The following is a 23,725-nucleotide window of genomic DNA, read 5'->3' as shown; positions in this document are numbered from 1 at the left end:
AGTGTTATAGAAATGATAAGTAGTAGTAGTTGTGTTGCAGGGAACAGGCATTTAAGTTGGATCGGTAGGGTATGCTTTTTTGAACAGGTTAGTTTTTAATGATTTCCGAAAGTTTGGGTGATCATAAGTTGTTTTCACGGCTTTTGGTAATGTGTTCCATAGTTGTGTGCTTATGTAGGAAAAGCTGGATGCATAGGTTGATTTGTATTTGAGTCCTTTGCAGCTTGGGTAGTGGAGATTTAGGTATGTTCGTGTTGATCCTGCTTCTGGTTGGTAGGTCTATGAGGTCTGTCATGTATCCCGCGGCTTCGCCGTAGATAATTTTATGAACCAGGGTGCAGTTTTTGAAAGCAATACGTTCTTTGATTGGGAGCCAGTGCAGTTTTTCTCGGAGGGGTTTGGCGCTTTCGAATCGCGTTTTTCTAAATATAAGCCAGGCTGCCATGTTTTGAGCAGTCTGAAGTTTCTTTATAATTTGTTCTTTGCATCCCGCATAAATTCCGTTGCAGTAGTCTACATGGCTTAGTACCATTGATTGTATCAAGTTGCAAAATGTTTCCCTCGGGAAGAATGGTTTCACACGTTTGAGTTTCCACATTGAGTGGAACATTTTCTTTGTTGTAGATTTCACTTGGTTCTCTAGTGTGAGGTTACGGTCGATTGTAATACTGAGAAATTTCAGGCTGTATGAGATAGGGAGGGTATAATCTGGTTTATTCGTATTGTATTGGGATGAGAGGATGAGACTGTGTGTTTTTTCTGTGTTGAGTTTTAGTTGAAATGCGGTTGCCCATGAGTCCATGATATTCAAGCTGAGCTTGATTTCGTTGGTGATTTCTGTCAGATCACGTTTGTAAGGAATGTATAATGTGACATTGTCTGCATAGATGAAAGGGTTAAGGCCTTGGTTGGATAAGGATTTGCCTAGTGGGGTCATCATTAGGTTGAAAAGGATCGGTGATAGTGGTGATCCTTGAGGTACTCCGCATTCTTCTTTCCATGGTGGTGGTATGTTTGAGCTTGATTTCACTTGATATGTTCTAGTGGTTAGGAAACCCTTGATCCAACTAAGTATGTGTCCGCCAATCCCGAAGTAATCTAGGAGTCTTAGTAGTATTTTATGGTTTACCATGTCGAACGCACTGGACATGTCGAATTGGAGGAGAAGTATGCTTTTGCCTGTTGCTATTTCCTGCTTGAAGGTAAAATGTATCTTATTTATTTATTTAGATTTTGCTCACACCTTTTTCAGTAGTCTAGCTCCATCTCTACCTGTTTTCAAATCTATGCTGAAAATCCACCTTTTCACTGCTGCTTTTTAGCTCCTAGCCACTACTCAATTGCCCTCCCTTTTGCCCTCCCCTTGTCCCTTCCTTCCTTCTCACCCATTACTTCCCTCACCCGTAACTGTCTTGTCTGTCTGTATTATTTAGATCGTAAGCTCTTTTGAGCAGGGACTGTCTCTTTGTATCAGATGTTCAGCGCTGCGTTCGTCTGGTAGCGCTATACAAATGCTAATGATAATAATAATAGTAGCTCAAGGTGAGTTACATTCAGGTACACTGGATATTTCTGTGTCCCAGGAGGGCTCACAATCTAAGTTTGTACCTGAGGCAATGGAGGGTTAAGTTACTTGCCCAAGATCACAAGGATTTGAACCGACCACCTCTGGATTGCAAGACCGGTGCTCTAACCACTAGGCCACTCCTCCACTCCATATATTATGGAAATATATTGAGGATAAACCTGAAAATCAGACTAGTTAAGTTGTACCCCCTATGCTACCTTGAGAAATATTGCTGTACTTGATCAAGCAAGAATGAACAGGATTATATCTTCTTAATCTCGAAACTATCAAGATATAGAACTGGCCATCTCACTGAACATGTATACCCTGGAGGAAAGGAGAGACAGGGATGGTATGGTACAGACGTTCAAATATTTGAAAGGTATTAATCTACAAACAAGCCTTTTCCAGAGACAAGAAGATGGTAGAACTAGAAGACATGAATTGAGGTTGCAGGGGGCTGAGTCAGGAATAATATCAGGAAGTACTTTTCCACGGAGAGGGTGGTAGATATGCCCCCCCCCCAGTGGGAAGTGGTGGAGATGAAAACAGTAATGGATTTGTATAGAAGGCATGGAAGCTTAGCAGTAATTAGATGGCAGCACCAGTATTTGGGAAGCAAAGCCAGTGCTGGGCAGAATGCTACAGTCTGTGCCCTGATTGTGGCTGGACAGATTCAGCTTCAGTAGTTGGAGAACAAGGTCAGTGCCAAGCAGACTTCAATGGTCTGTGCCTTGATCATGGCTGGAGAGATTTGGATGGGCTGTAGTGGGCTTCGATGATGGCTCCATTATTTGGAGAATAAGACTAGCGCTGGATATACTTCTACAGCCTGTGCCTTGAAAATGGCAAGAACAAATCAAGATCAAGTATGCATATATAGTATCACATCATACCTTATGCTATGAGTTTATCTTGTTGGGCAGACTGGATGGACCGTTCAGGTCTTTATCTGCTATGCTATGTTACTATTATACTGGGGAGGTTTGCTTATATTGTCCTGTTTCCAAAATACCAGAAGAGTTCTCAATGGGAGAAATATAGGATGACATGTGGAAACTTGATTTCTTAAAACGCCATCTATCAAGTATGTCTTATACCGACAGTGTATATCAACTTAGAAATAAAAACCCTTCTTTAAGAGGAGGACTGGTTAGCATGCTGCTTGAAAGTCCAGCGGAAAAAGAGAAAAGGTAAATTAGTAATGAACAGAAGCGTTCACACCTAGAAGAAAGTTATTATAGATAATGTTGTGCTGGTCATTAATATGAATGCTTCCATGGTCTGTGTTAAAGATATTAATAAGCACATGGCAAAGTACTTGCATTTACCAGAAAGCTGAAAAATGAATTTCTTGAAATTATAGACAGCATTATTCAAAATGATGTCATGGTAGAAATAGCTTCGGCAATGTTTCATACACTACTGATCAAAGCACGGACATTTCAGTTAACAAATACAGTACAATAAAAGTACAGACCAGTAAATTCAACTTGAGTATAAAACCTCATTTAGTGAGATGCTACAGTTTAAGGATGTGATGTTAATAGTCATGGCAGTCAGGGAATTCTATAAGAATTATAAAGTTAACCTTAATAAAATGGTAATGTTCACATCAGATGGCACTTCAGTTATGGTGGTCAGACTAAATGATATTGAGAAATGATGTTCCACTTCTAATGCAGCACCATTGTGTTGCACATTGGAAAGACTTCAGAGGCATGGAAGAAGGTAAAATTGATGCAAGACATTGAAACCTTAATAAGAACTCATTGTTCTGTTGATCTTCCACTAAAAGATGCAAATTTCAGAAAATTGCAAATGCATCTGAATGTGATGTAGTGGCGTTTAGATCTTTAAATGAAGTATGCTTGTTATCTAGATATTTTATACTTCAAGCAATTATCAAAAATTTGTGGAATATTTTTAAGAGGATAAATTCTAAACTACTACTACTACTACTTAACATTTCTAAAGCGCTGCTAGGGTTACGCAGCGCTGTACAAATTAACATAGAGGGACGGTCCCTGCTCAAAGAGCTTACAATCTAAGAGACAAGAGAACGATCAGTCCGAATTCTAAATATGGTTATAAAAAAGCTAAAGTAGCCTACAATTCTGAATAACATTAGAACTTTTGAATGATGTGTTATCCGAAATAGCATCATTAACTATGACATTTCAAAAATGAGGTGTGACACCATTAGAAGTTTATCATCTTGCACATGGTAAATTGGATAAGATCTGAAATCAATACTTTGGTGATAAAGTTAGCAGTCTTCTTGAGAAGAATTCTAAGAAAACGGTTTAGTGGATACAGGTTCCATATTAGCTGTCATCAACTTCCTATCTTTGCATTTAGGTGAAAGATTCCCCAAAAATGAAATTGAGGATTGGTCTGCATTTGAATGTGCAGCAATAGCACAGTGTGAATATGAATTTGGAGTTAAATCCAATCTGAGTGTGAAATTTGTAGATTTGTAGAAGAGGAAAGTGTTATTCAGCAGTACACATTTAAAAATTCTTAGTTGCTGAAAAAAAATTCAAAAGTAAACATTTTTCCAGAAAAGGTGACATTCATACTTCATCAGAATGATTAATTTGAGGATTTGAGAAAATTACTGGATATTGGAGGAATATTAGCGTCAAATGCAGACTGACAACACAGCTTCAGCCTTACGGCAGAGCAGAGCAGTGTACAGACTAGAGAAAAAAGAACTCAAGTGACAATTTAAAAACAAAATTGAGGAATAGGCTTCAGTTGGAACATTTGGAGAAAGTTGAAGGGCAATATATGCTTGGTCAGGGTTAGGTTTCTTGGGTGTTTTATTTATGTTGCCTTATATTGGATTTCTTGTTTCTTTGTATTGATAATTTTCGGCAAATAATCCCATGGATCTACCAGCATGGCAGCGTACTTTATGTTTTTCTTCAGAGCATGTGACTCAGTTAGCAGCTAGATTCTCCTTGTTTCAAGACAGTGAACCCGGCAATCCAGAGTCGTCTTTTACATCAATGTTAGATCAATGGCTTAATTTACAACGCACTTTGGTGTGTATGGATATGCATAGTTTATTCCTTATAGAATACATTAAACATCAACGTATCCCACGGGGATTACGCATCTAAAAAGTTCCAGGAGTGTTTACTAGCAATCAAGTGTTTTTGGATAAATGGGCGGCTATTCTTAATAAGTGCGCCCTAGATTTGATGGTCTTAATAGTAGATTAGTTTGGGTGAGTGCCCCTTTATTGGTTAATATTTGAAGGTAAGAGAGTTTTTCACCCCATTTGCTTTTTCTCACTAATTGTGAGTTTTTTGCTTCTGGGATTTTTTTCTCTTTGTCCTTCTCAAGAAACCAGTGATATTAATTTACTCCTGATATAACAAGGATAGTATAAATACTTTTGTATTTTTTCCTATTTGGAGATTTGAGGTTTCAATTGTTTGTAATATAATATAAGTGGGGTTTTTCCCACAATTAAAGGGACACTCACAAACTAATTATATACAACAAACTCCTTTTAGAGAGTTAGAGTATTTCAATAGAGTTTGTTTTTCTCCTATTTAGTACTTAATAGTAGATACCATACAAGAAACAACTATTGAGGTTACATGTCAATCAGATGTATTATTTAATCAATTACAAGCAGATGCTCAGCCTCAATTGTTCCAACAATTACAACAGCATCAACAAACACTGGAACATTTGAGAAATAAGTTAAAACAAAATAAAAAAATTTCAGCGTGATGCCCAAGATTACTCTCAGGGATCGATTTATTCTTGGTTGAATAAATCTAAAACAGAGAAGGAGAAGGAGCAGAGACATACATCGACGGAGGGCTTTAATTAATTTATGGGTTGCTTATATCCCACATTTTCCCACTCATGCAGGTGCAATGTGGCCTACAGAAGTTAAGTAAAAGTAACAAGGTTAAAAGCTTAAGAAAATAAAGAAGAAGAAAATAGGGGAGGAAAACCTAACAGTGAGCTAGGCGGGGTAAGGGACAAGGGGTGCATCAATCAACTGCGTAATTTGGGGAGTAAGTCTTGGCAAAGAAGTAGGTCTTTAACAACTTCTTGAAGAGGGCATGGTCCACTTGAGCTTTAAGGTGGCGAGGTAGAGCGTTCCAGTGTTTAGGACTCCAGTAGCGGAAGGATGAGGCGAAGATTTTCTTGTACTTAGTTGAGGGGGGGAGTGTGTGGGTGTGAGTGGGAGACAGGAAATGTTGAATTAATGATGATCACAATTCAAGCAGTGGTAGTGACGGTGAGTCACAAACATTTAAACCAGCTGCTTATAATAAGCCCCATTTTCAGCAAGACTCTTTTTCCAATCAGAGAAATACACGCAATTACAAACGCAGAGGAAGAGTGAGATACTGGATGGACGACAGGGAGCGTCCTCAAACACAGTCACACAGCCCCAAGACTTGTTTTAATTGTTAACATCTCGGACATTGAATTATGTTCAGCACAAATAGAACTCTCATTCATTCCCTCTGTCAGATATGATCCTTTTACAGCCAGAAGAGATCTGGCACGTATTGTGCGTTCCCTTCAAGTAAAGTTGTTCTTTGCTAATTCTTCTAATATAGAAGATTTGCTTTTTCGTGCAACATAAATGTGGATTTATAAGGTGGATAAACAATTTGGATCAACATCTGCAGTTCACCTATACTTTCAGTGACAAGGAGATAACTTTTTTGGACACGAATGTTTTGAGATACAACAACCAATTAACAACTACGGTGTATCGAAAAAATACAGACCAAATAATTATTTGCAATATATGAGTTGTCATCCGCGTCATTTAAAGAAAGCGATACCTTTAAGTCAGTTTCTACGTATTAGATGCATCTGCAGTACATTGGAAGAATTCCATCAACAAGCTAAAATTTTGAGACAATGTTTTTTACAGAAGGGCTATCCACATAGAGTGGTGAAACAAGCTTATTGTGTGGCACGATACGCAAATCCAGAATTGCTTCTTAAGTATGCACAAAAAAATCTCAAGAAAAACAGGTTTGTGTCTTATCTCATACAAATAAATCAGCTTTAATTGCACAAAGTATATACAAGCACTGGCATGTGCTTCAATTACATGACATTTTTCAAACTGGTCCCTGCATAGCGTATTCTAGAGGGAAGAACTTGTCTAACCATCTGGTGTACTCTAATTTTTTGTTTGATCTAAAAACTAAAGGTGTCAATTTACAGGGTCATAAACCTTGCGGACGCTGCAAAGCATGCCCTGTGTCAATAGAGGGCAATATATGGCAACATTCTCAAACTTTAAAGATTTACAATTTAAGAACATCCATGGATTGCTCTTCAAAGTATGTCATTTATGTAATTATTTGCCCAAAAATTTATGTAAGACGTACCAGTAGAACTATTAGACAACATCTTAATGAGCATCGGAGTAGGCTAAAAAAAATAGAACAACAATAGCCCCAATGGTATCTCATTGTATTGAACAAGGACACAACTTTGCAGCCATGCAGTGGCTAATTATTGAACAAGTTACTGCATGTTTCTAGGGTGATCGTGATGCTTTTTTGGCATTACGGGAGCAATACTGGATATTTGAGGTAAAAACAGTAGTCCCGGGTGGCTTAAATGAAGATATAGAATGGAATGCCATTATTTAATTAAGGGAGAGGTTTTTTTAATAAAGTTTAATTAGATGCATTCTCGGATTGGACAGTGTTTTCTCAGGATATTTTTGATTGGATGTTGTTGGTACATAATCAATGTCATGCTCATGTTAAAAAGACGCTTATCCAAAGCTGGCAGCATTGAGTCATGACCTTTAAGATAAACAGCACTGGCATCCCTGATGAAGACCTTTTTGAAACGGAAATTTCTGTTGGACGTGGAACATTTTCAGGAAACTTTTTTGAAGACTTATGAAATAGAATCAATCAGGATTCAGATAAGTTGGTTTCCTTTTGTCTGTTTTCCAGTGCATATTTTGCAGTTTTCATGTGGTCTTACTGACCGAAGTTATATTATATTAATTAGGGTTCCTAAAGTTATACCAACAGGTTTTATTAATTTTGTTTGGATATACACTTCACGTTAGTATTTTGATTAAAGTTGTATTTCACACAAAAAAAATGGGGTGACATGCAAAAGAGTAAAAAATGATGTATGGAACATGTTAGTGTTAGTGAGCCACTTTGCAGCCAGACTCACTAAGATCAGCTCGGCTGTGGAGACAGCCCATACTGAACTCTCTGCACCCTATCGTAAAAATATTTAGCATCATTGAAGGTTCTTTAAGACACGGTGTGGTGTATGCACTTACAAACCTGTTCATGATATAGTAGGATTGACTTACTATAGTGGACTTTGATTTTGTCTCTCCCATTGGATTTCTTTTTTCTTTATATTTTATTTATTTTATGTATGCATTTGGGCAGGCTATTTTCTGGGAAAGGGTTTAATAAATAAAATAAGTAGAATTGTTTCTATATAGTCCCAGAAATGATTGTTCAGTAGCTATCTAGCGCTTTGCCCAAAAAACATTAGAAAAGGGTAAGGATACCAACAAAATTCCAGAAGTAACCCACCACAGTATACCAAGATAAAGTATACAGTTGAACAGTGTTTGCATCTTGTTGAAGACAGAAAAATTGGGCAGACTAGACTGTATTTATGTTTCCACTATTCCTTTTATAAACTTTGATCCACTATTGGGCAATAGGGCAGTTAATATTTTCTGTACAGTTTCAATCTTTGGTATATTTACTAGATATTTATTATTAAATGGGCTGGCATGAAGAATTTTCTTGTACAATAATTTATTATTCCTTTATTTTGCTCAGCCAAAATTCTTAAGAATCTGAGTAGCAAACGAAGTAACAATATAAAAACAGATTAACAAAAATGTTTTTGATTTTATCTCAGACATAAGATCCTTCACATGCTAACAAAGAATCCACCATTTACAAAAAATATGGAGTCACCCTTGTGTAATGAAGATCTGGTTGATCAGCTTTGGAAACTTATGAATTCAGGTTTGTATTGTTCAGAACTTTGACTTGATATTGCTTTCTTGCACTACTTTCCTAGAAATTGGCATATTTACCACAGAGTGACAGTAGGTTTTGAGGCATCTATATATGTAAATAATACAATTTATATGTATAGAGCGCATACACATCAAATAAATTTTATAAAGCTGCTATTTGCGCTTTATTAACTCCCTGCCATGCAGTGATTGAAAGGGTATATGCCAGGGGCATGTTTTGGGCATTCCAAAAAGATCTATATAAATAATTCTCACCTCCAACGTTCTGAAGCTCACTCTGTGGCAGGGAAACACTGAAGCCCCTGTACTGTTGGTAGGCTAGGCTGTCAGCACCACTCACTGTCACTCATAGACCCACCCTCAGCCACGCCCCATCCAGACATAATTCATAACCCCAACGTTCTAATGAAGCCGGAAGCTGCAAAGTCTCCAACTTCCGTGGTGGTGTAGATCGCTGTTTCCCCATGAGTGTGTGCCCCGCCCTCCCGTCACAACATTATGACGTCGAGGGCGGAGCACTGACACTCACTGAATAGGCTGCAGTGTAGCTCCGCCCTCGCGTCAAAACGCGATGACGTCAACGGTGGGGCGGGGAAGGCACGAGTCGCAAAGAAGGTCGGATGAATGCAAAACCACAGAAAACCGCGAGGCACGCAGGGGCCACATGTTTCCCTACTCCTCCCCCTGCCTACAAATCAGCTGTCACCGCCCCCCTCCTCGGTGCATCACCCAACCCCCTCCCCCCAAGCACATAGCTCCCAAGAAATCACAATGCCGGTCATCAACAGTAACAACAGTGCGCACGTGAACTCGGAGCTTCACAACGTTGGAGGTGAGAATTATTAGCTCCCAAGGAATCGCGATGCCGGTCATCAACACTAACAGTGCACACGTGATCTCGGAGCTTCACATCGTTGGAGGTGAGAATTATTTATATAGATGGGTGTCAAGCAAGTATAGGAGATGATAGCGTCTTCTTCCTCCCCCCTGCTCCCTTCTTTTTAAAAGAAGAAAAAAAAAATCTTGCTATAAAGGAGGACAGCCTGAGTTCCAATGGCAGACCCCAGAGCGAAAGCACACAAGTTACCCAGCTCCACCAGACTCCCTCCCTCCCACCCAAAACCATCTATCTCACTCACACACACACAAACACACACTGTGCCATGCACAGATAGCATCTCTGTCACTCACACACACACACACCTATGTACCTCAATCACCCACACACACCCTCTGACCCTCAACCCCTCCACAAACAACAGAAACACATACAATTATGTGGAACAACGGTACCCTCCCCCAGACAAACCCCCAACACGAAAATGGCAGCACTGATTGGTCATGCAACTCACACACTCCCCAACAAAACAATAACTAAGCCACGCTCAAAATCTACCTTCTGCTACAGAGGGGAGGAGGCGGTCCTCAGACCTGAGAGGGGGAAGGGGATCCTGAGACCAGAGGACACTCTCTCACACACACACTCACACCCAGAGTCACTCTCTCTCTGTCACACACACACACACACACACTCGCACATTCACTCTCTCTCTCTCTCTCACACTCACTCTCACACACACTCTCGCAAACATACACACTCCGAGGAAAACCTTGCTAGCGCTCGTTTCATTTGTGTCAGAAACGGGCCTTTTTTACTAGTTAGATATAAGCTTCCTATTTTACAATGGGAAACCAGTCTATATGAAGAAATAAACACCAGCTTTTGCAATTGCACAGAAGTATGTGCAAGTGCCAGCTTGTAGGGTCAGGTGCAAAAGTCAATGGAACCTAACCCCCCAACATCTAAGCACCTCCCAGACCCAGAACTCACCCTCCCCAAGATATTACTGAGGAATTTACTGAAGATCTAGTGACGAGCAGAAACCATCCCCAGCTGCTCCTTCTCCATTGACCACCCATTTTCAAAATAGTGCCTCTGATCCCTAGTGGTATTCTTTCACTAGGGGTCAAGCTGCCAAATAACAGCAAGGGACAGACGGTTGGTTAGTGGTAGTTTTGAGTGCTGTAAGATAGGTAAGGGGTACCTCTGGCTTTTTTGTTTTTCTTGTATTTCTTCTTGTTCCTCTCCACTGAGTTGAGATAACTGGCCTGTAACTTCCAGCCTCCTCTCTGTTATCACTTTTTTTAAAGGACAATGACTGCTCATTTCTAGTTCTGACTGTCTCCAATGATCTGTTGAACAGATCCTTCAATTCACTTCCAGAACATCTCTGAGCTTCCTCAGTATCCTAGGATGCATCTTTCTCCAAGGACAAGCAGGCTGAGTTGTTCTCACAACTGGGTCAACATCCGCGTCAACCTGGGACCCGGCATTTGCAATAGCAAAAAGAAAAAATTTTGCCAGAGCCTTCTGGCCCACCATGCAACTGCGTTCTTCAGTTTTTTTCTTCTTCTTCGTGAGGAGCGACACTGTTTTAATGTTTCTCCTTTTTAGTGCCTGGGAAAGAGCCCTCACTAAAGTGTTTTCTTTCTTCTTCAGTTTTTACATTTCATTTTGTTTTCATTTGTTAAAAAAAAAAAAATCATCATTCCTTTACATTTTTTTAGTTTGCTTTTTTTCCCAGTTGAAGTTTCCTTTCTTTATTGCAGCGGCCCTGTTTCAGGCAGCGCAGTCGGGTTTTTCCTTTTTTGTGCCCTTTTTTCTTGGCACAATCGAGCCGTTTGATTTTGCTGGTGCGGTTTTTCCTTCCATCTCATCAAAGACTCCAGCAGCTTCAAACGTTGTACTCGGTGCAACCGGACCATCTCAAGTACAGATACTCATTCCCGGTGTATCCAGTGCCTTGAGCCCGACCATAGCTCAGCTCGTTGTGCCCTTTGTCTTCGTATGAAGAAAAGGACCCAACTTGCTTGAGAAGCCCAGAGAGTGAAAGTTTTTGGGGCTCAGTCCGGTCCTTCAACGTCAGTATTGGCACCGAGGTCGGCGGAGTCGACATCAACATGGAGGGACGCATCGACATCGGGAGTAGAGGTATGCATGGCTGCTGAGAGGGCACGCTGGGAGCAGTGAGGCATCAAGTGGGTCTCCACCTGTTTCAAGGCCTCCTGCAGTGCAGCTCCCCCCCCCCCCCCCCCTTCCAGGACTGTCCATTGTCGGACCCAACCCCGAGGCGACATGAGGATCCAATGTTGTCCTCGTTGACAACAAGGAGCCTTGGTGATGTGCATAGAGCAAAGGCTAAGAAGCACCGTCACCATTCCCCCTCGACACACGGTGCCCGGGAGCTCTAGGGCGTCAAAGGATTCAGCACCCAAGAAGCGTCAGCACCGGGAGGACTGTGCCCCCTCCATACAGGAGGTACCGACACATCGGCCTCCCAGCAGTCCGGTTCCTGCTCCCGAGCCACAACCAATTCTGCCACTGACTGCTCCACCGGCCCCGCAGCCTTCCCTGATGATGGCTCTCAACGAGCGCATCCAGGCCCTACTTCCAGAACTTCTGGAAGGACTTCTGCTCCAGTCTGGTTCGGCGTCAGGGGTGCTGGTGCCTGCCATGCCATCTGCTGCAGCTGCGTCTGGCCCGTCACCTGCGGAGATGTCCCTAATATTGGTGTCCCTGACTCCCCATCGACGTCGGTGATGGAAGCTTCACCACAGTCCATCCATGCGTCGGCCCCTCAACACCACCATTGAAGACGTCGATCTTCGGCGTTGAGGCAGGCTCAATCTCGGACATTCCTAAGGGAGGTGCTTTATCGGAAAGTGGGAGTCAGAGGAAGATCCCAGGTACTTCTCCTCCGATGAGTCCTTTGGTATTCCCTCTGATCCTTCCCCTCCACCTGAAAGGCCGAGAAGGTAGGATCTTGGATTCTTTGGGGAGGAAGATGTATCAGGCCACTGTGCTCGCCCGTATCCAGCCTTACCAGCTGTTCATGAGCATCCACATGTGGAACTCGGTGAGGCAGCTGTCTACCTTGGTCGATGCCCTCCCTCAGGAGCAGGTTGAGCCTTTTCGCCAGGTGGTCAGGCAGCAGAAGGCATGTCGTAAATTCCTGGCCAGGGGCGCTTACTACACTTTTGATGTGGCATCCAGAATCTCTGCTCAAGGTATAGCTATGCGCAGGCTCTCATGGCTGTGAATCTCTGACCTAGACCATTCGGTCCAGCAGAGGATGGCGGATGTACCTTGCCAGGGGGATAACCTTTTCGGAGAGAAGGTGGAAGACCTGGTTGACCAGATCAAGAAGCACACGGATTCTATGGCTTCTCTCTCCTGCCGGGTGCTTTCTGTTACACTCTCCTCATCTAGGAGGTTTTTTTGGGGGGGGTCGCGAGGTACTCCGTATTCCTATGCTAGGCGTAGGTACACTCTGGTGGCCTGCCAGTCTACTCAGGCTCAGCCACAGCTCGCTTGTTCTCATCAACAGCGTGCGCCAAATGCCCCTGCTGCTCCCCAGCAAAAGCAGGGGATGGGGTTTTGACTGGCTCCAGCAAAGCATAGCCACAGTAAAAGTGTCCATGCCGGATGACTTCCCGATTAGGGGGAGGTTAATGTTTATTCACCAAAGGTGGCCTCGCATAATCTCCGACCAGTGGGTTCTTCAAATAGTCCGGTTAGGATACACCCTCAATCTGGAATCCATATCTCCAAATTGCCCACCGGGAGCTCATTCATACAGCTCCCAGCACAAGCGGGTACTTGCAGAGGAGCTCTCCACCCTTCTACAGGCCCATGTGGTCAAACCCGTTCCACCAGGGGGGAAGAAGGGCTGGGATTCTATTCCAGGTACTTCCTAGTGCAGAAGAAAACAGGGGGGATGAGTCCCATCCTAGACCTAAGGGCCCTGAACAAATTCCTAGTTCAAGAAAAGTTCAGGATGGTTTCCCTAGGCACACTTCTTCCCATGATTCAGGAACATGATTGGCTATGCTCTCTGGACTTAAAGGAAGCTTGCACACACATCCCGATACTTCCGGCTGGGAACGCAGCACTTTCAGTACTTCGTACTGCCTTTTGGCCTGGCGACTTTGTCAAGAGTTTTCTCAAAATGCCTAGCAGTAGTCGCAGCATCGCTACGCAGACTGGGAGTGCATGTGTTCCCTTATCTCGACGATTGGCTGGTGAAGAGCACCTCGGAGAACAGTGCTCTGGAGTCCATACGATGACTGTTCAATTGCCGGAACTACTGGGGTTTGTAATAAATTACTCCAAGTCCCATCTCACTCCTGTTAAGAAATTGGAGTTCATTTGAGGACTGCTGGACACGAGGACAGTTCGGACCTACCTTTCTGAGACATGGGCAGACAACCTTCTGTCCCTGATGTCCATGGTTCGAGCACCTCAGCAAATCACAGCTCAGCAGATGTTGAGACTCTTGGGGCACTTGGCCTCCACAGTTCATGTTACACCCATGGCACATATACATATGAGACCTGCTCAGTGGACCCTAGCTTCCCAGTGGTATGAAGCTGCGGGGAATCTAGAAGATGTCATCCAGCTGTCCACCAACTTTTGGAATTCTCTTCAGTGGTGGACAATCCGGCCAAATTTGACCAGTGGATGACCATTCCAAGTTCCTCAGCTGCAGAAAGTGCTGACAACGGATGCAACCCTCCTGGGGTGGGGAGCTCATGTGGATGGGCTTCACACTCAAAGAGCTTGGTACTTCCAGGAAGCAGGTCTTCAGATCAACCTCCTGGAGCTCCGACCAATCTGGAACGCTCTGAAGGCTTTCAAAGATCAGCTGTCCAACCAAATTATCTTAATTCAGACAGACAATCAGTTTGCGATGTACTGTACCAACAAGCAGGGGGGCACTGGATCTCGTCCTCTGTGTCAGGAAGCCGTCTAGATATGGCTTTGGGTGCGCCGTCATGGCATGCTTCTCCAAGCCATTTATCTAGCCAGCTTAAACAACAGTCTGGCCAACAGTCAGGATAATGCAACCTCATGAATGGTCACTGAGCATGGCTGTCGCCAGAAAGATCTTCCGAGCGTGGGGCACCCCCTCGGTGGATCTTTTTGCCACTCAAATCAATCACAAGGTCCCTCAGTTCTGTTCCAGGCTTTAGGCCCATGACAGACTAGTCAGGTGCCTTCCTTCTACATTGGGGGGCAGGCCTTCTGTATGCATATCCTCCCATACCTCTAGTAGGGAAGACTTTGCTGAAGCTCAAGCAAGACCGCAGAACCATGATCCTGATTGCACCGTTCTGGCCACATCAGATTTGGTTCCCTCTTCTGGAATTGTCCTTCAAAGAACTGTGGAGATTGGAGTGTTTTCCAGCCCTCATCATTCAGAACGAGGGGTCGCTTCTACATCCCAACCTCCAGTCCCTGGCTCTCACGGCCTGGATGTTGAGAGCATAGTATTCGCTTCCTTGGGTCTTTCGGTGGGTGTCTCTCGGGTCTTGCTTGCTTCCAGGAAAGATTCCACTAAGAGGTGTTACCCTTTTAAATGGAGGAGGTTTGCCATTTGATGTGACAGCAACGCCATAGATCCTCTATCTTGTCCTATACAGACCCTGCTTGAATACCTTCTACACTTGTCAGAGTCTGGTCTCAAGACCAACTCCGTAAGGGTTCACCTCAGCGCAATTAGTGCTTATCATCAATGTGTAGAGGGTAAACCTATCTCTGGACAGCCTTTAGTTGTTCGCTTTATGAGAGTTTTGCTTTTGTCAAAACCTCCTGTCAAACCTCCACCAGTGTCATGGAATCTCAACGTCGTTCTCACGCAGCTGAGGAAAGCTCCTTTTGAGCCACTGAATTCCTGCCAACTGAAGTAGTTGACCTGGAAGTTCATTTTCTTGGTGTCTTTCACTTCAGCTCGTAGGATCAGTGAGCTTCAGGCCCTAGTAGTGGTGGATGCACCTTATACTAAGTTTCATCATAACAGAGTAGTCCTGCCGAAGGTGGTGTCGGAGTTCCATCTGAACCAGTCAGTTGTCGTGCCAATATTCTTTCCCCATCTTCATGCCCACCCTGGTGAAAGCAGTTTGCACACCTTGGACTGCAAGAGAGCGTTGGCCTTTTATGTGGAGCGGACGAAGCCCTTCAGCCATGGTTGCGTTGGTGGCTCACTTAAAGTCAGCCTCCATTGAAGAGATTTGCAAGGCTGCAACGTAGTCTTCAGTCCATACATTCACATCACACTACTGCCTTGAGCAGGACACCCGATGTGACAGTCGGTTTGGGCAGTTGGTGCTGCAGAATCTGTTTGGGGTTTAGAATCCAACTCCACCCACCTAGGCCCGTTTTATTCTGTTGCAGGCTGCACTCTCAGCTAGCTGTATATAGTTTCAGGTTAATCTACATTTTGTCCTCGCCGTTGCGAGGCCTAATTGACCAAAGTTCATTGTTTTCCATGAGCCTGGATGCTAGGGATTCCCCAGTTGTGAGAACAACTCAGCCTGCTTATCTTCGGAGAAAGCAAAGATGCTTACCTGTATCAGGTATTCTCTGAGGACAGCAGACTGATTATTCTCACAAACCCGCCCACCCCTTGGAGTTCTTTTATTTCTTTATGCTTTAGAACTTAACTGAAGAATGCGGTCGCGCAATGGCCAGGAATTCAGTCCATGCATGCGCGCTGCTCGCGCGCCAGAAGATTCTTGCAAAATTTTTTCTTTTTGTTATTGTTCCCGCACGTCAACCCAGTTGTGAGAATAATCAGCCTGCTGTCCTCGGAGAATGCCAGCTACAGGTAAGTATCTTCGCTTTATTGTTTGATAAGGTATTTGTAGCCTTTACTGCTTGTCTCCATGTGTCATTCTTTGACCCATTTTCTCTCTAGTCTGCAGAGTCTTTTTGTGGTCAGTAGCTGTTCATTAAACCAGGGGGATGATTGATGATTACGTTTGTTTTTCAGTTGTATAAGGGCAATTTCATCTATTATGGCCTCACTCCGGTGGTTCCAGTTTTTGAGGAAGTCTGTATTTTTGGGTTCCAGTGGTGGATAAGTTGGGTTTTTATCCGAAAATTCAGAAGCTTTGATCTTACCTCATGTGGGAATCTTGATTGGCTGAGTTTTCGTTGTTACTTCTTTCCATTTTAGGATGCAATTAAGTTTGTTGTTGTCTGACCAGGGTATGTATGGGCGACCAGGTGATGCTTGATATGAATATGCCATTGTGTAACGATAGTTTGTGCATGAAGAGATGTAGTTTGTTGGCCCTTACTGTGTGTTGAGGTCCTGACTGGTTTGGGAATATTCCAGGACATTAGAAAGTAGAGGGCTTCCTGGGTATGTTGGTCATTTTGATTGTCTAGGTGAATATTTGTCTCCTATGAGCAGTACATTGGAGTAGGTAGTACATATATTGGAAATGAATTGTGTGAAATCGTCTCTGGCTTTGGCACAACTGCCAGGTGATCTATAGAGTAATGACCACCAGAGTGTCCCTTGAGGGTAGGATCACTTATAGTAAACGCTAGGATTTCTAGGGATGGGCTGCAGAGGTTTGATACCGTGGTGAGTTTTAAGAATGCTTTCTGTTTTATGTTTTCTTGTGATGCAGAAACCACCTTAATCAGGCCTCTTCATATAACAGATAATACAATAGAATTCCCTTTTCCAAGTACTACATATTCAGGACAAAGGTGAGCTGGTTGATATTGTATATCTGGATTTTCAAAAGGCATTTTACATAGTACTTCATGAAAGACTCCTGAGGACATTAGAGAGTCATAGGATAGGAGGTAATGTCCTGTTGTGGATTAAAAACTGGTTAAAAGATAGAAAACAGAGAGTAGGTTTAGATGGTCGGTATTCTCAGTGGAGAAGGGTAGGTAGTGGGGCTCTCCAGGGGTCTGTTGTGGGACAGCTATTTTTTAACATATTTATAAACTAGTAAAAAAGGCCAGTTTCTGGAGCAAATGAAACGGGCGCTAGCAAGGTTTTCCTCCCCAACCCCCCCCCACCCCTTCGTTGTTGTGAAGCCACTGACACCATTGCTCCGCACCTCGTCAACGCACCTTCATCTCCTTCTTCATTCTGAAGCCACTGACGCCATTGCTCCGCCCTCGATGTGTGACGCCATTGCTCCGCCCTCGACGTCATCATGTTTGACGCAAGGGCGGGGCCCAGAGACTTGGTGATTTCGGTGGCTTCACCACCATGAACCCTTCATGAAGGAAGTGACGTCAGTGGCTTGGCTTCAGTGACGTCAGTGTCTTCAGAATGTTGAGGGTGAGTTTTATTATATAGATGATCTAGAGATGGGAATAGCTAGTGAGGTAATTAAATTTGCTTATGACACAAAGTTATTCAGAGTTGTTAAGTTGCAAGAGGACTGTGAAAAATTGCAAGAGGACATTATGAGATTGGGAGACTGGGCATCTAGATGGCAGATGACGTTTAATGTGAGCGCAAAAGTGAATCATGTGGGAAAGAGGAACCCAAGCTAGCTGATGCAAGGTTCCACATTAGGAGTCACCACCCAGGAAAAAGGATCAAGGTGTTACTTAATGATATGTTGAAAACTTCTGCTCAGTGTACAGCGGCAGCTAAAAAATCAAATAGAAGGTTAGGTATTATTATTTGAGCCTGCAAAAGGTGGGAAAATGTGGGATACAAATGTAACAAATAAATAAATAAATTAGAAAAGGAATGTAAAACAAAAATGAGAATGTGAATCGCTTCTTTACTGTTTCCAAAATTACTAGGACAAGAGGGCAAACAATGAAGCTAAAAAGTAGTAAATTTAAAACAAATCAGATAAAATATTTCTTCATTCAGTGTGTAATTAAACTCTGGAATTCTTTGGCAAAGGATGTGGTAAAAGCAGTTAGCTCAGCGGAGTTTAAAAAGGTTTGTATAACTTCCTAAAAGAAAAGTCCATACACCATTATTAAGATGGACTAGGGAAAAATTCACTGCTTATTTCTAGGATAAACAGCATAAAATCTATTTTACTGTTTTGGAATCTTGCAGTTTGTTAGTGTCGATCTATCTGTTTGGATTTATTACAGTTCCTTGGTTTGTTATTTCCTGACTGATTTAGAATAAAGGTTTTTCCTGAGAAATTACTTATTTGACCTCTGATGTAGGCATTTCATGACGCCGAAACACGGACCGTGTTGGGTCCCACAATATCAGCATCAATAAAGCATTTTCTACTTAACAACTCCAGTTTGCTCAGCCTCTACTTTACTTTGTTTGGTCTTATTGACTTAGATGCTCCTCCTGTTTTCGTTTTTGGCCACTGTTGGAAACAGGATGCTGGGCTTGATGGACCTACGGTCTGTCCCAGTGTGGCAACACTAAGGTTCTTTTTTGAGGCATCTTCAAATCATTCAAAATAAAACCATAGAAATAATATTGAGTGCCAAAACATAGGACCATGTAACTCTGTTACTCAAGGAAGAACACTGGTTGCCTATAGAGAGCAGAATGCCTTCACTAGATATATTCCTCTGGATTCCCAATATTTCTTTCACTGTACTTGATCCCTTATGAACCAAGTAGAACTTTGCGTTTATCCAGTCAGCATTTTGTTGATCCATTGTTCCATTCCATCTTTCTGTCAAATATTCTATGAGCATATACGTAGTTCCTTGAAGAAAAATATACTGTTAATTGATGGAGTTCTGTTTCCTGCATTTTTATAGAACTTGTAAATGCTCTGTTACTTATTGTGAATGGCAGTATATCAAACACAAAACACAATACTGCCCATAAGGGGAGGGATGACCTTAGTGCCAGACTGAAACACACAACAAATACCCTTTCTGCTTTTTCTGACTTTATCTTTTTTTTTAGTTTGACTGTATTGTAAATCCTTTTATTTCTCCCTTTTTCTTATTCTCATGAACTACTTAGACATAAATTTGTTGTTGTAAACCACTTAGCTGTTGTTGTGATAGGTGGTATATCAAGAAATAAAGTGAACTTGAACACACTAAAATTACTTCCAAATGTAGTAAACCTTTGCTTCATTTTAACACACTTTCCATACCGATACATGAGCAAGTCTTGTATATGGAATCATTTCTAGTGCAGAAAACTGCATTGTTAAAACACTTCTTTCCTTGTCATCAAGCAGATGAAGCCATTACGTATGGGTTATGTCCATCAACCAGCAGGGGAGATAGAGAGCACTCAAACTTTCACAGTGCCCTCTTGGCCAGCTAGCTCCACTGCCTCTTCAGTATTCTCTATCTCCCCTAGCAGGGTGGCTGCAGCTTGTTCGAGCTCCAGAAAAATCTGCCGGGAGGTGGTTCCTGGCTTGCCAGTTGTTAACCGGGGTGTTGGAGGCTATAGCAGCTTCACTTTAAAGGCACATAGGTTAGCCCTTTCCCTGCCTTACCCATACCTCTGTGGATGTGGACATATTGCCTTGCTTTCCCTGTCCTTACCCACCAACAGTGGATGCAGGCATATAGGTTTGCCCTTTCCCTGCCGTTCCCACTCATCTGAGCCTCCGGAGTCTTCAATACCTCTGCTTTCCTCACAGCTTAAAAAAAAAAAAAAAAAAGTCGCGTCGCGTTTTTAAACGCAGAGACGCTGGAACAGAGGTTTTTGACCTGATTTTCAGCAGGATCGTAGTTGTACACTAGATCCTTTGAGGTAAGAGTGTTTTCCAACTCCTCCGGAGTGGACCCGCGATCGGGGCGATTTTCACGCGAAACCGTCATTTTGGATTTTACCGCCGTTTTTCAGCGATGGCTGCGGACAATGTAAAGCGCTGTTCCACTTGTGGCAAGCGCAAATCAGCAGCAGGGCTCTGTAAATCGTGCTGTACTGGCGTAGGAGCCGGCCCGAGCATGGCGAGCGATGTTTCTTCTCGCTCTGAGCTGGCAGCGGGCGCCATTTTGCTTACACCACATGGCGCGGCCTCCGTGGACACGGAGAGACCTGAGCCGGGTGGGGCACCTCGAGATGAGGTTATTTCAGGAGTGGCTAGCACCGGACAGGATTTGGGTGCCCAGGGTGAGATTTTCTCCCCGGATTTTGTGCTTTTGCTGCATAAAGCATACATGATGAAAAGAGCCCTTCCTCAAGGGTCGCCTGAGGCTCCTCTGATTGCCCCCCCCCCCCCCCCCCCCCCCCGATGGATTCTGGCCTGGGACTGCCCAGTGAGGCTTTTTTCCCGGATGCTTGGCCTAAAGATAAGCGCAGAAGGGTTAATTCCCCTTCAGATTGTGGTCGGGGTGTGAGGATTCGGAGAACTCTGACAGACGTTCTTGGTCTGAGGAACCAGAGTCAGGTGCGGATTTACCACAGGATCTGGATGATCCCTCCGCGGTGAGGATTTTCCACCGTGATGAGCTGCCAGCGCTTATTTCAGATACCCTGCAGGCCCTCTCGATTGAAGATCCTGACAGTGGCATGGCCTCCTCGGGTAATCCCAGGATGGCTAGTACCAAGAAAGCTGCTCGGGCCTTCCCTTTGCATGACTCCATCCTAGAGCTTGTTTCGGCTCAGTGGGCTGAGCCCGAGGGACCTTTGAGAGTTTCCAGGGCTATGGGGCAGTTATACCCTCTGCGTGAGGGACATATGGCTCGTTTTCAAATGCCTACAGTGGATGCCCTAGTCACTGCGGTGACAAAGAGAACTACCCTCCCTGTTGAAGGAGGTGTTGCCCTGAAGGATGTTCAAGACCGTAGGCTGGAAACAGCATTGAAACGGTCCTTTGAAATTGCAGGTCTCACTGTTCGGGTGTCTGCATGCAGCTGTTATGCTGTTAGAGCCTGCCTAGCTTGGCTGCAACAGGCAGTGGCTCAGCCCGGAGATGGAGCGGAGCCCTTCTTGGATGTGGCTCCGCGGATGGAGGTGGCCTTGTCCTTTCTGGCTGATGCCCTTTATGACCTTGTCAGCCTCCCGCCGAGCAAGGCTGCGGCCGATACTCCATCTACTTTGTGGTGCCGCGAAAAGGTGGGTCCTTTCGCCCTATTCTGGACTTAAAAGAAGTGAACAAGTCCCTGAGAGTGCGGCATTTTCACACGGAATCCCTGCGCTCCGTCATTGCGGCGGTACAGCCAGGAGAGTTTCTCACGTCTCTAGACCTGAAAGAAGCTTACTTGCACATACCGATTTGGCCCCCGCACCAGAAGTTTCTGAGGTTTGCGCTGTTGGGAAAACATTTCCAGTTCAGGGCCTTGCCTTTTGGCCTCGCCACAGCTCCCCGAACCTTTTCGAAGGTAATGGTGGTAGTAGCTGCTTTTCTCAGACGAGAACGTATCAGGGTTCACCTGTACCTAGACGACTGGCTCATCAGAGCAGACTCTGCAACAGAGAGCTTACAAGCTACAGCCAGAGTGGTCTCAGTACTGCAATCTCTAGGCTGGGTCGTCAATATGGCCAAAAGTCACCTGACCCCTTCACAATCTCTAGAGTTTTTGGGGGCCAGGTTCGACACAGTCTTGGGCTATGTGTTCCTACCAGAGCTAAGGCGGTGCAAGCTTCAGAATCAGGTTCGTCTGCTCCTGAGGATGCCCCGCCCGCGAGCTTGGGACATTGTCCAGCTGCTGGGATCGATGACAGCCACGATGGAAGCGGTACCCTGGGCGAGAGCGCACCTGAGACCTCTACAGTATTCCCTACTCCGGAGATGGTCTCCTATTTCTCAGGATTACCAATGCAGACTTACTTGGCTCCTTGTGGCCCGACTCAGCATGGAGTGGTGGCTCTCGGACAGCATGCTGCGGCGAGGAATGCCGCTGATGCTCCCCGTTTGGTGCCTAGTGGTAACAGATGCCAGCCTGAAGGGCTGGGGCGCACATTGCAAGGGGAAGCATGCCCAGGGTCTATGGACACCCGAGGAGTCGGAGTGGTCCATCAACCGCCTAGAGTTGAAAGCGGTGTTTCAGGCGCTTCTGGCCTTTCAAGTGACCCTGGAAGGATTGGCTGTCAGAGTGATGTCGGACAACACGACAACGGTGGCCTATATAAATCGACAAGGTGGAACAAGGTGCAGAGCACTAGCCGCGCAGGCCGAACTGATTTGCCACTGGGCCGAGCTGCATCTTCAGTGTCTGTCGGCAGCTCATATTGCAGGTCAGAGCAATGTGCAGGCCGATTATCTGAGCAGGCATCAGATCGATCCAGCAGAATGGAATCTGGCAGACGAAGTATTTCTGCAGATCTGTGCCAAATGGGGCAAGCCCGTGATGGATCTAATGGCGACAAGTGCCAATACCAAAGTCCCGAGCTTCTTCAGCAGACGGAGAGATCCTCGCTCGGCGGGGTTGGATGCCTTGGCTCAACCCTGGCCTCCGGGTCTACTTTATGTGTTTCCCCCATGGCCCTTGATAGGGCGCCTGCTCTTGCGGATTCGGCTGCACCCAGGAGAAGTGGTCCTCATCGCCCCGGATTGGCCAAGGAGACCTTGGTATGCAGACCTCCGACAGATGCTCCTGGAGGCTCCTCTGCCGTTACCTCTGGTACCGAACCTGTTGACTCAGGGACTGGTAGCCATGGAGGACGCCGGCCACTTTGGTCTTACGGCATGGCTATTGAGAGGGCGCAATTGAGGGATAAAGGTTATTCCAATAAAGTTATTTCCACTCTCCTGCAAGCCCGCAAGCGGTCCACTTCTGTGGCTTATGCCAGGATTTGGTGCCTGTTTGAGTCTTGGTGTGCTTCCAGAGCCATTGCTCCAATGCGGGCTCCTGTCTCGCCGATTCTGGACTTTTTGCAGGAAGGTGTACAAAAAGGCTTGGCCTATAATTCCCTGCGGGTGCAGGTGGCAGCGTTGGCCTCCCTTCGTGGTAAGGTGGAAGGCGTGTCTTTGGCTGCTCACCCAGATGTGGCACGGTTTCTTAGAGGGGTGCTTCGGCTCCGACCTCCAGTGCGAGCACCCTGTCCAGCTTGGAACCTGGGGCTAGTTTTGAAAACCCTGCAGGCATCTCCTTTTGAGCCGCTTCGGCGAGCATCGGAGAAAGATTTGACACTGAAGGCCGTTTTTCTGGTGGCCATTACCTCGGCGAGACGGGTGTCAGAGCTCCAGGCGCTGTCCTGTAGAGACCCATTTCTGCAATTTTCAGAGTCCGGAGTCACGGTTCGGACCGTGCCTTCCTTTATGCCTAAGGTGGTTTCAGCCTTTCACCTAAACCAGCCTATTTTCTTGCCCTCTTTTTCAGAGGAAGAGTTTCCAGAATCTTTTGGGCAGCTGCACCTTTTGGATGTGCGCAGGACTCTGCTGCAGTATCTGCG

General features: G+C 44.6%; 1 protein-coding gene across 1 annotated transcript in view; it reads left to right on the top strand.

Moving 5' to 3' along the window:
* The window catches only part of TAF2 (TATA-box binding protein associated factor 2), a 377,955-nt gene that overhangs the window by 314,460 nt on the left and 39,770 nt on the right, over positions 1–23,725 (top strand). The window contains exon 22 of the mRNA XM_030218511.1: positions 8,483–8,592. Coding sequence (XP_030074371.1) covers positions 8,483–8,592 — 110 coding nt within the window. The remainder of the gene's footprint in view (positions 1–8,482; positions 8,593–23,725) is intronic.

The sequence above is a fragment of the Microcaecilia unicolor genome, chromosome 1 (genome assembly GCF_901765095.1).
Source record: "Microcaecilia unicolor chromosome 1, aMicUni1.1, whole genome shotgun sequence".
NCBI classification, from domain to species: domain Eukaryota; kingdom Metazoa; phylum Chordata; class Amphibia; order Gymnophiona; family Siphonopidae; genus Microcaecilia; species Microcaecilia unicolor.
This window is presented reverse-complemented; position numbering and strand designations above follow the sequence as displayed.